Below are 13,087 nucleotides of genomic sequence, written 5' to 3' on the forward strand. Positions count from 1 at the left end.
CTATGCAAACTACTGCTTTCTCTCCTCCTCGTTGCTGATTGTTCTTAACCTAAATGCTGTGACAAATGCAGCAAAGCCGCACTCTCGTACATAAACCTCAAATGCATATTCAATTATTGAAATTTGTTTGAATGGTTACAAGTTTGCATACTGTAGGAAGCACATGTCCAGGGGACATAAGTGCATCCGGTCTTCCACACTGCGTAACATATAGACTGGCGCGCACACACACAAATATTGACATTGCTTCAGCTTGCATGTTGGCACGCTGACAAAACCTACATTGAAAGCGAAAGGTATGAGCATTGCGCCAAACCTGCTTTTGAGAAACTATGATTTTTGTTTTTTCCTGCATGCTCTGGCAAATTGGGGTAGTAAAATGTTGACGTGAACCTCTTTGTATTTGTTTAGGTGGTGGTAAATGGAGTCAGCGGCGCCAGTGGTGACCAGGACACTGAGAACACAGAGCTGATGGCCATCTACACTAAAGATAATCAAGGAGGCGAAAAGGTAACTTAGGAGTAAAAACCGTCAAAGTGAATTCCTCATGAGTTTTTGTAGTCATCTTAAAGGATGGTTTTGAAAGAGCCAAGTCACTATTTTAGCACAATGACTCAAAAAGCTTACTCATAAAGTGCTTTTGTTGGCTCTGTGTTTTTTTTTTTTGTTTGTTTTTTTCTTTTGTTTTTTTGTTAGCCACGCTCAGCAAAACAATTTCAGTGATTTCCTTTTTTTTTTTCCCCAACTCAACTTTCACCTACATACTTGAGATTGTTATCAAAGACTGATTTAATAATAAAGCAAACAGCCCTCAATGCTACACTGGTCTAAAGACCTAGTGATGTCTCTGTGATGTGTAGCAAAGTTTGCTTTGTTTCTTTAAAAATCACATCCAGTAAGTTTTAATAGATGCTTTTCACCTTTTGTTTTGAGACAACAAAAATAAGTAAGCAAAGTTTTTATCTATTCTAAAAATGCTGACCTTAAATGTTATTGAAAAGGGGTATGGAAATCTTAAAGAAGTTTTTATTTCTCTAAAATGTTCTTCCCATAAAAGGCTGAATTTGCACTGATGCCGTAGCTACAGGATGTAGATCAGGGAATGTATACCCATGTCTTACATTGTTTATAAAAACAAGCCAAAGTGAGCTATGACCTCCATTTTTTTAACAGTAAGTGGCAATCATGAAGCTTAAAGCCTGTAATTATGATAAGTATCCATTCATGGATTTTCCCTGAAAACAAAAGCCATATCATTATAAGTAAAACCTTTTCATGTGATTCACTATTTATAGTATAAACTTCTGCTGTAAACATGCTGTTGTTTTCAATTCTAATCTCCAAAGTAGAAGTTAGAAAAATTACGTTTTGGTGTTCTGTTTTTCTGGTTTATTTTTGTTTACATAAAAACTTTAACCTCATTGTAGTACAGAAAGATGCTGATGAGATATTTAGTAGAAAAGACCAACTCATCAGAATGACTCCTTATCTTCCTCTGTGGTTCTCTGCTCTCAATGTCACCATGACACTGCACTTTTCTGTAAGAGGGAAATTTACCACCTCTGGTATTTTTCCATTCATAAAATTCCACAGATCAGCTCAGACATGTTCCACTGACATAACATTTTTTCCAGTACATGTCATATAGCATACATGTAAAGAGAAGTGTAGATTAACAGGATACAGTTTCTTTGTGTTTCATTGTCTGTGTAGAGCTCTGTCTGAGACATTTAACAGTGCTCTGGGTTTGTCTGCTCTGCTCTGACACGTTTGTCTCTTGCACTAACACAACATGTGGCAGCTATTTTCCTGTACATCCTATGTAAAGTACATGCACTGATGCAAAGGAAAGTGTGGATTAAAATGATAATAATACTGTTTGTGTTTCATTATGTGTGTAGAGCTCAATGTCTGAGACATTGGACAGTACAGACAGTATTGATGCAAGGAGGTCGGATATGATCTACACCATTGAAGACACCCCACCCTGGTATCTCTGTGTGCTCTTGGGATTACAGGTAAACCTACACATTAAATTGTTTTAACCTCCTAGGACCCTGCGTCCACATATGTGGACACCACATTTTGGGTTATTTAGACCAAAGTACTCAATTTTGCTGTACAGGGGCCTGATATCCACTTACGAGGACATTATACTGCTACTGTTCTATCGAAATTTTAAATGAATATCCTCATATGTGGCTCTCATTTTTCTTAGAAACAAAAATTAAGTAAAAAAAATATATCTGGTAATTCTTTGTTTTTACATTCATGAGGACCCAATCAGCCCAACTATCAAAGAGAAATTAAAAATGCATGCCGTGGAAGAGTTTGGGTCTTAGGAGGTTAATATGGACTGAGAATGTCAAATACACACTCTATGATAAGGGTGTGGCAGATGCTTTTTAAGCTATGTTTTATGTCAGTGACGTCTATTATTTTTTTTTCTCTTCCGTCCTCTTAATCCAACTGTGCCCAGAATATAAATCAGTTTAATAATCTGCCTGTTAAGAATGGTTAGCTGATGCATAAATGCAAATATTAAATTAAATTAACTGTTCAGTTCACCTGAGACTTCTTTGTGGTTTGCACAGGTAAGCAGGCTAAACAGGCTTTTCTTTAGATTTGGGAATTTCCAGGTGGAGCAAGGTGGGAGCGGAACTGGATTGTCCACTCCCGTAGTAGAGAACTGGATGACTGGTACCCTGATTATAAATGGGGAAATAGACTAATCTGTTCTGGGAATATGGTAACCATATAAACAATGCAGATAGTTTCATTTGAGGGTCAAAGACTTCCCATTATATTTTCCATTCCATTTTCCACTTATGAGCCTAAAGGAGTGATGGTGAGGATCCAAATTATAAAACTAAACATTTGTGCTTTGTTATCGGGGGCTTTTTGGGAAGGGGGCGGACTAAATTTCTATAGTACATGGTGAAAAAAAACAGGAACGACCTTTTGCCATCTTGTCTTTTCAGCACTACTTGACATGTTTCAGTGGAACCATCGCGGTGCCGTTCCTCCTCTCTGAGGCGATGTGCGTCGGCTTTGATCAGTGGGCAACCAGTCAGCTCATAGGGACCATCTTCTTCTGTGTGGGGATCACTACCCTGCTACAGACCACACTGGGCTGCAGGTATGCACACACACCTCTCTTCCCCCGCTGTCTCTCATCCCTGAGTAACTGTGAGTGTGTTTAGGCGTTACATGAACTGAGTAAATGAATTACATCTTTTTAATTTAGAGCTGCAGATTAGTCCAATTTGCATCCACATAGATAAGCACTACTACATACAAGTTTTATTTATCTTTTACATGTAGTTTCTATCAAAATATGGATGAGTAGCATTTTAATTTCTGTTTTCTGTGTGTTTCTGTAATATTTTATGAAATTGAGACAACATGTGGTTCTTCTATGGCATCACTTCTGGCCAAGCAATGTGAAAAACACGGAAGCAATAACTGATTAACCACGGGCATGTCTTGGTCAGTAGTGACTTTTCCAGGAGGGATGGCCTCTTTACCAGTTTAGATGTGTGGAATGATTCGCTTTGACCCACTTTTTCACGAATGTATCGCGTTTTGTCTTCATACTTGTTTTTCTGGAAATACAAAGAATTAAACTCTTCATTTGGTAACGGTCCCTCTGCACTATTTCTGCACTTTCTACTTTTGTTTGTTATTTACGACGAACATAAAATCAGACATGCTTAATGTGAGGTATGTTTTGTAATCGGTGATTCACCCTTATTCAACTCTTAAGGTTATATCACTCCTATCACTTGCCAGAAAATAATGACTGGTATAAAATGTTATCTGTTGTCATGGATATTATCACATCTCTGGGGTCTGTGTTTTAATGAAAGTTGAGTTATGATGGCAAGAGGTGCTGTTTTTCTTTCATAAAGAAGGAGCAGTTGCGCGAGAGAACCCTGGCTCGTTTTCTTTCTTTCCTTTTTTTATTATTAAACCTAATCTTTCAATCCTGTTGTGGAAGAGTCTTGGTCTCGTTATCATGCTGCGCAGCAGCAGCAACACCGGCCAAATCACCTCACTCATATAAACCCAGACAGACGCACACACTGGCTGTTCATTTTAACACTGACTCGATGACTTTTACTGATACTTTGATGGAAAGGAAAAAAGTGTGTGAAAGTTATCCTGCCTCCTCCTTTTATTTTATTAACAGACAAATAGTGGCTTAAAAATTAGCACCTTGTAGAAAAAGATATACACTCATCACATTACGCGTGGTCACCTGTAAATCTCTAATCAGACAATCACATTAAGGATGCAGTTAGTCATCCAAACACAATGAGGAACTGATAACATTCAACCCAGCTGCGTGACTTTGGTGGCAGTTTGGGTATTTCAGAAACTGCCCATTTACTGGGGTTTTACACACACACACACACAAAGCACAAATTTCCAGAAAGGTTTGAGCTGAGAGAAAGTCTCAGGTTACTTGTTAGAACTAAGGTAGGCATGTGAGCATCAACACATCAATCCTTGATGTGCTGTAGCAGTAGAAGGCTACTCTAGAAGCGATACACAAAGGACGATTAGGAAAAATTATGCCTGCTCAGATGGTCGATTTCTGCTGCAACACTTGCATAAGCTCACACTCTGGCGTAAACATGGATCTAACCTATGAGCTGTCAACAAATTAGGCTGCTGCTGGTGATGCGATGGTGTGTGGACCCTTTTTATAGCTTACTTTGAGCCTCTCAAGTCCAGCTGAAGATCATTTAGCACCACAGCTTACCTCAGTGTTGTTGTTGACCCTGTTGTTATCCTATTCACAATAACCATCTTCTAGTGGCTGTTTTTGTCCGGCTAATGCACCTTGTCACGAAGTTCATATGATCTCAGGCTGTTTGTTTTGAAAGCAACAGTGAGTTTACTTGACTGAAATAGCCTCCAGAGTCACCGGATCTCAGTGCACTTCTATGGGCTCAAATTGTGGTCATAAATATTTTGTACTTGTAAATCAGGATTTGTATGTGTAAAAAGAATTTGTGTGTGGACTTGGCCAAAAAATACGTGTGCAACTCTGCACTCAAGTTACAAGTACGGATTTTGACCCTATTTTTCTTCCTTTCAGCTGATTGGTCAATGTCATGTCAATCACAAATGTAACTGTTTAACTGTTGTCCTCTTCTGGGTCTGTACTTTCATTTAAAAAAAAAAAGAGTTTTTAGGAATGAGTCACTGGACAACAGCACAACCCCAAGTAAATTAAACCCTCTGAAACCCTTTTGACAACTAATAAATTAATAGCAACTACAGCTGATACATTTGGCCAGTTCCTCCACTATTAACTGTAATACATGAAACATTAATTGGGGCTGTCATGCTTTCAGAAAGTGATTGAGTCCTGAATTGTCACTGATTTGTGCAAGCTGAGCAAACAGCCTTACGTTTATTGGTAATTTTATTAGCCCATTGTCTTGTCCTTTTTTTCCCACAACTTATTTTACAGACAGTTCATGTGGACATATAATGGGTCAAGCTGAAAGTGAAGAAGCTGCCCCCTGTTGGACAATGTGGCAAACTATTTCAGACACTCTATACAACTTGCATTTTAACATTTGAGTTTAGTCCTCATTTCCATTTAGATGTTGATATGTTTCTGTGACAGAACAGATCTGGAGACTACAAAACTGACAGATCTGCAAGGGTTAGTGGTCTCCAACGTCTGAAGACATAGTCTAACAATGTAGTGAAAATATTCTGTGTTTTAGGACCACAACAGTGCTTCATCCCACTTTTCCCATAATGCATCCCACTAAAATCTGATTGCCTGGTAAATATCTACATCTTTCAGTGTCTGTGCCAATTATCAGCCACAAATGTAATGTCTCAGCATCAGGCTGAGGTTAATATCAGCTTTTGATATCAGCAGAAAAGGACAGATTTTTGTTTTGTTGTTTTTGTTTTTTCGGTTGCTGATTAGTTGTTATAGTTTAAAAAGTAAATTCTGTACTTGCAAAATAATTTTGCAAGGGGGAGACTGAAACACAGTCTGGTCTTTTTTTTTGTTAAGCCCGTCATTGTTGCCATACCAGCAGCTTCCCCTCTCTCAGGCAGTGCTGCCCTGATGTCACAGACGGTGCTTATCTGTCCATCTCTCAGTGGATTCGTTTCTCCAGAGAAATCTCACTGAATGGAAACCACTAAGGGAGGGAGAGGATAAAAGCAGGGGGGAAAGGGAGAGACAGCAACAGTGTATCTGTAATAGTCATACTCCATCACATCTGGACTGTTTATAATGTCCCAGATAACTCCTGTCACGGATTCAAATATTGGGGATGGATACAAGAGGAAAAACCAAAATAACAACACTGGTCCGGCCGGGTTGAGTCAAACGATGTTTTTAATGATCACACGCGTGGGAGATGGACACCGTACGCAGACAGCATCAGATCTCAAAATGGTGGCACATTGATCAAACTCTTATAGCCTCTAGTGGCCCCCACCTAATCATAAAAGCCTAAACATTCACATTCTTTCTCTCACACAGCGCCTAAGCTACAACCTTGGCTCCCTGTTTATCTGCTCCTGCTGAGATGGGGCAGAAAACCTCTCCAGTATGTTCTGTTCTCTTCTAATCAGACAAATAAGGCGATGACTTTCTGCGAACAGTATTTCTTATAACTCAGCAGTATAATGCATCATAAAACAATATCATTCATTCACAATAAATCAGCAGTCTAATGTAATGCAAATCAGTTTAACAAATGCAAGAGTTATCACCTTCTTCTAATTCAGGAGAATAATGCAAACTAAAACTACATAATAATTCACAATCTTTAATTAGGGGTCTAACATGGCATAAAATAATATTATAATCCCACACTCCCCCTGTTGAGCTCTTTAGAATAAAGAGCACACCTACACCCTGTAATCCAGTGTGGCCGGGTTCATTTCTTCTTACGCCTGAGGCCCTTTGTCCCCCTGTTGGGTGAACCATATGTGAGATGACCTCTGTGTTTGCGCAGTTCAGATGCAAGAAAAACTATTATTACAACAATAGCAGGTACAGATGACACTCCCCAGTTCTCCCACAGCTTTATTTTGGTGCTACCTTATACCCTTCAAATGTACTCAGACTAGAACCTCTGTCCGAGGAGCTTTTAGCCTTTATTTTATTGCTGCAGCCACCAGTGTCTTCCAGTCGGGTGATCCTCTGCTCTTCTTTTTTTTCAACCTCAGGGGTTAGACAACCCTTCAGTCGTTGCACAGATCAGGGGATTATTCTGCCCCGATTTCAAACAACGATCTGTGTATCCTCGGATCACAACTGTGTCCCCCAGAAAAAGGAACAGGAACGTGTCCCCCTTTTGACCAAGAGCCTCTCGAACCTCGTTGGTCTGGTGTTCCTGGATTTCCGCCAACCCCTTCATGGTTATTGCTGTGTTTATGGGATCCATCCTTTTGAGGTGACTAGCTGAAGCCCAAAACGCCATGACACTTGAACCCAGTTGGTGTCTCGGCAGTCACTGTGTCTGTCTCTGCTGCGAAGGATCCTCGTATATCTGTGACCTCGTCCGGTGTCTGTTCCTTTCTCTGTAAGAGACAGAAAACCAAAACACCTCTCTTCCTAGCTCTAATAATCTAATGTTGTTATCTACTGATCTTCTGGCGATGCAGAATTGGTGTAGGATATTCAGAATGTCCCAGGGACTTATTCTAATCATATCCTATGTGTGTGTAAGCGTGTTTGCATTTAGCCCTCTGCACTCAAGGTCAATACCTGCAATATATCAGTCCGGACCATCACGCCGAACGAAGCTTATGACCTTCAAAAGACCGAGTGCCAACTCATTATAAGCACATTTGCAAGGTGTGTATGAAAATGATTAAAACCACTCATTCTAATAAAAGACATCAAAAACAAATTAGCCATTTTTAATTCTAACATCTGCCCCCCGTTTTCACAAAAATCATGTGTTTCCTTCTGCCTACTGTCCCACGGTTTCCTCTCCAGTGTGGTACTCAGCTTCTCGTGAACACAGGCATTTTATCTTCTAAACGCTATTCAGTTCATTTCAATGATTAATGCTTAAACATGGAAATAATGATTTATGCTTCTCACTGGTTCTCTAAAAAGTCTGGAAACCTTTTGGGTCATTATTAGCCTAAGTTTTACCATACCTAAGTTATTAAAAACACAAATGAAGTCATAAAAATGTTCATATAACCCTTGTTTGATGTTAAAACTCAACTTCCCCCCCTTTTTTTGACACATTCCCATGTGTCAAATCAACGGAGCTAGAAAATTAAAAGAAAAGGTTAGTGACCTCATATCTCAGAAAGTATCAGACTTTCTCCTATCCAGTGTCGTTGCTCCAGTCCTGTCATCCTGTGCCAGGGAATGAAATCAATTTAATTGTCATGTTAGATCTGTTCAACTCCTGGCTCCGCCCAGAGCCTACGTCCGCAGAAATGCCAAGAAACAAAACCTGTATTAATATGAACTTCACTTCAATATGAACCTGTTGACCACTTCTGACACAGCAAAGGAAGATTCTCTCCTCCTCGAGGACAGGCACTGACTCCCACTTATCTCCTGGAGCCAACTGTCCCTTATGGAGACACAACATAGCAGCTACAAGGTTTTCCAGATTTGTTAAGGTGATCAGTGTGTAATGCTCTGAATCAAGTATGTAATATTAAATGAATGTTGTTTAATTAACTGCCACTACTTAAAACTTAACAAACGATGTAACTGAATAAAAGATCACAAAGAATAACATGATATCAGTGTTATGTAAGCGCGTGCGGCCTTCAATGCCCGAAGTCACTCCAGTCCATAGATCAGTCAAACATCGTGTTGACTGTAGCTTTTAACCCTTATTAACTCGAGCACAACTCTATAATGAGCAACAAACTGCAATATGTATAAAAATGATCATGGTTACACCTGCAATCAAAGATTATATGATTATCCTGACACCTGTAAATAGAAGATTAACATGAGGTTATAACAATCACTGTAATACAAATGTTAATGTAATGTCAATAGCTTCAATAAATGTTTAATGCAATGCTTGTTATATGATTCTGATGCAACAATAATGCTGATGCTAAAATAACAGTAAAACATCCCCTTTTTATCTCGTTTATAAACTTCACACATAAACGTTTATAATTTCAAATTTTATGTCCCCCTGTTTTTCCCTTACTGACCACAGCAGGGGAATCTATGTTTTGATTCAGCCATGAATCCCGCTCACCTGATTCATCACTGAGCCCCACCGTCACTGGCATCTGACAGGGTGGCGCTGCATATTCTTCCTTTAATGTCACTATTTTCAATCTGTTAATTAGAGTGCTTAAACATGAAGTAGACTGCATCCACAACAAGTCAATACAGCTGTAAATGTGGCCAATTATCAATCTATTACCAATCAATAACAAAATAGCTTTTATTTTATGCATGATTTTAGTCAACCACTCACCCAGAGGATCTTCAATCCCAGAAAATTCCTTCTCCTCATTTAATGAGTCTGTCCTCCTTCCATGCCCTGGTAACTGGTCCATCCAGAGCCATATCATCTTGAAATATACATACACCAAGGCAAACCACACCTTGGTCACACCAACCCTTTTCCGCCCTGAAGATGTCCAACACCATCTTAGTCTGGATTGTCAAAGGTGACTTTAACGCTGACTGTTCCGGCAATCCATTTTATAACATTTCCTGGTCAGATTAGCCAATCTCTGCACCAGGGTTTTAATAGTTTTGCAATGAAGGAAAAAAAAGAAGAAATGAAGAAAGGCAGATCAGCATGAACAAAAACTGTTATTCTAGGCTGATTATTTATGCATATCCCAGCCCATCAGTCCTCTGGGCCTCTCTCTGTTCATTAGAATGTCATGTTGGTGCTCAACATTTAAATATTTCTTCACCTGACTATTTCTCTAACTGCACGTTCAAACCTGTTAACAAGCCTGGTTACAGACATATTCATCCCTGCTCAGATTTCTTCAGCTATCAAGTGACTGACTCGATCGTATCCACAGTGATAGACTGAATGCAGGACGAGGGGGGAGGGGGGAAGAAAAGGTTTGGAGATGTGTACTGAGGAATGACGCAGAAGAACACGTGCAGAGCTGTAAAGAGGTGGAAAGTGGGTGGGGGTGATATGCAGTGAAGGTTTCTGAGTCATCGTGCCAAGTGAGGTCAATCAAAAAGGGCAAAATGCTTTTCCAGGAAAGGTGAAAGTGTCTCTCTTTTTACCCAAAGTGTCCTGCTTGTGTGCACAGCTGCTACCTGCAAACATGAGACTTGTATACACAGAAATGTTTAGTGAGTTGTTTTACAGTTACACATTGAAGCACACATGAAGCCTACATGAAGAAACAGATTTTAAAAATGAAAAGCAAAGAAAACATTACAGCAATAATAATAAACATGAAAAGGGTAAAAACACAGGGATAAAGTTGAGTTAAAAATATTTTGTTTTATGGAGCCAATCATCAATCTTGAGGCCCACATTAAATTTTCTGGAGTTTCTTTTTCATTGATTTGTATATGTGCACTGACAAGAAGCAGCTGTACATAAAACACTGACTTTTAGTCGAAACAAACAGATGTGCTGCCAATTCATAATTAGCGCTTATGAAATCTCACTTCCTCTTAAGAAACATTTCCTTTTTCCTTCCCACTACCTCTCCTCTTTTTAACTGTCCTTGGATTAGTCAGCAGCAGTCCAGGTGTATTCTCATGCAATACTGTCAGTGATGTTTTTAAAAAATGGAAATCAAGGTCAGGTGGAGCAGCATGTGGGGGAGTACTTGTGAACACTCATCTAATTTTGGCTCACTGAAACTAAAAATGATACTTGGTCTAGTCTAGTTTTTAATGATTGTACTGCTAGGGTTACAGATCAGAAGTTCTTAATTGAAACCAGATATGACTAAAATACCTTGTGACCCCCTGAAGTTTGGCAAAAATGTCCCAAATGTGACTAATTTTTAAACAGCCACACTTCCTAAACTATTTCTACAACTTTGATGAAATTCAGCTTATGTGAAGTCTGTTTTTGACTCTTGTCAAAACATTTTATGCAGCTAGTGAAAGTGTTTCACAGCACCTCAGCTAGATGGGGTATCTCACCCTAGACAAGCAGATTTGGTTCCAATTAAATTATGAATTGAGGCTGAATAACCCTGTTTTTAAATTGTGAACTGTCAATAAATACATTTTGAAAAAGGTCATCTTTTTGTTCAGTACATCACAACTAACCCGAAATGGTTCTCTTATTTCTTAAAGAGATGGCTTAGTTGGCTTAAGTGTTTAATATCTAAAGTGAGCTTTTCATGTTTTTCAGGCTTCCTTTGTTTCAGGCCAGTGCTTTCGCCTTTCTCGCACCAGCCAGAGCCATCCTGTCACTGGACAAATGGAAGTGCAACAACACAGGTGAAGAGAGGACTGTCATCTATCTTTACTTTACAATATATTATATCTGAATGGTCTGTCTGGCTTTCAGTGGGAAAGCTTTGCAAAGATCTGTGATTCGTTGGTTTCTGATCGCTCATCTCCTCGTCTTTTTCCACAAGCAGATATTCCAGCATTAAACGGTACAGAGCTCCTCCACACAGAGCACATCTGGCAGCCCAGGATACGAGAGGTAAGGCAAAGAAACATGCACACGCTCACACATACTCACTCACACTGTTCCAAACCACATCTTTGTGGGAAGGGGTGACTTGACTTTACTGCAGGTTTTTTCTAAATGTTGTTGAGCTGCACTTAAATAACACATTTTTGAACAACTAAATTTGAAAAGTATGTCTGTTAAGCTGATGTTTAAAAAGTTGAACATTGTATATATGCTGTCTGTGAAGGTTCTCAGTCATCCAGGTCATCGTAGTCAAAGGAGCTTGCAAAGAAAAGCGTCTGGACTTCTTTAAGTTACTTGAAGACGTTTCACCTCTCATCCGAGAAGCTTCTTCAGTTCTAAGGTCAAATGGTGGAGAGTCCCAGATATAAACCTAGTGGGAGTATCCCCCCACAGAGGGACAAAAGGACCCCCTGATGATCTTCTAATCGCCTGAGCCAAGGTGTGAAACTGGGTGTGGGTCCCAATCAGCCAGAGTTTCGGGTGTGTTCATTGTGAAACCTGGCCCCACCTTATCATGCGAATTCCTGAGGTCAGATGGCCCAGGATGTGAGTGGGCGTTAAGGCGTCTGGGAAGGGATCTCAAAACTGGATTATAGATGGCAGAGAGTTGGTGTCGTAAACCCCCGCCTCTGTTCAAAGATGGTCGCTCACAGTGGACATAGATGGCTTCTTTCACTCCTCTTTCAAACCATCTGTCCTCTCTGTCCAAAATGTGAACATTGGCATCCTCGAAAGAGTGTCCTTTATCCTTAAGATGCAGATGGACTGCTGAGTCTTGTCCTGTGGAGGTGGCTCTTCTGTGTTGTTCCATGCGCTTGTGAAGTGGCTGTTTGGTCTCTCCAATGTAGAGGTCTGGGCATTGTATATATGCTGCTAAAATAGAGACATTACTGTTTTCTGTATGTCTGCAGGGTTTGGGTTTGTGTGGCACATGCTCTTAATTTGCGTTAACCTTTTGCATTTGCGTAAGCCGGTTGAGTAATTGTTTGTTATGTGACACGTGAATGAGGCGAAACTCGATCAGACTGAATCAGATTGTTGAATGAAGGAACAGACGTTTGATAAAATGTGACAGAGGAGAACAGAAAGACCAGGCAAACAGGATTATCGCTGTCAGTGCTGCCGATTCTGTTACCTTGTGCTGTACAATCACACAGCGTTTGCTTTTAATTCATAAATTTGAGGGTTTTTATGTAATGCTTAAGTACTGATATGTGCAAGTACAGTGTAAACAGACCTAGTTAATACTAAGCAAACTGACAGTGAGCAGTCTCATAATAGCCTCACGTATAAAACCTTACTTTGTGTTTTGATTTATGAAAATGTTCATTCTGCATGAATCTTGATAGATAGGTAGGTATGTATGTATAGATACACACATATACGTGTGTGTGTGTGTGTGTGTGTGTGTGTGTGTGTATGTATATACATATGTCAGCTCACATATTTCT

At 39.7% G+C, this 13,087-nt stretch overlaps 1 protein-coding gene across 8 annotated transcripts in view; it reads left to right on the top strand.

The window, feature by feature from the left end:
* Positions 1-13,087, top strand: part of slc23a2 (solute carrier family 23 member 2) — a 43,884-nt gene that overhangs the window by 22,848 nt on the left and 7,949 nt on the right. For all 8 annotated transcript variants that reach the window (XM_084947185.1, XM_084947187.1, XM_084947190.1 and 5 more), the window contains 5 exons: positions 412-510; positions 1,902-2,018; positions 2,982-3,139; positions 11,343-11,431; positions 11,575-11,642. In XM_084947185.1, the coding sequence (XP_084803311.1) occupies positions 412-510; positions 1,902-2,018; positions 2,982-3,139; positions 11,343-11,431; positions 11,575-11,642 (531 nt within the window). The remainder of the gene's footprint in view (positions 1-411; positions 511-1,901; positions 2,019-2,981; positions 3,140-11,342; positions 11,432-11,574; positions 11,643-13,087) is intronic.

This window comes from Perissodus microlepis, chromosome 12 (assembly GCF_051167445.1).
Source record: "Perissodus microlepis isolate ML-2025 ecotype Zambia chromosome 12, ASM5116744v1, whole genome shotgun sequence".
NCBI lineage: Eukaryota > Metazoa > Chordata > Actinopteri > Cichliformes > Cichlidae > Perissodus > Perissodus microlepis.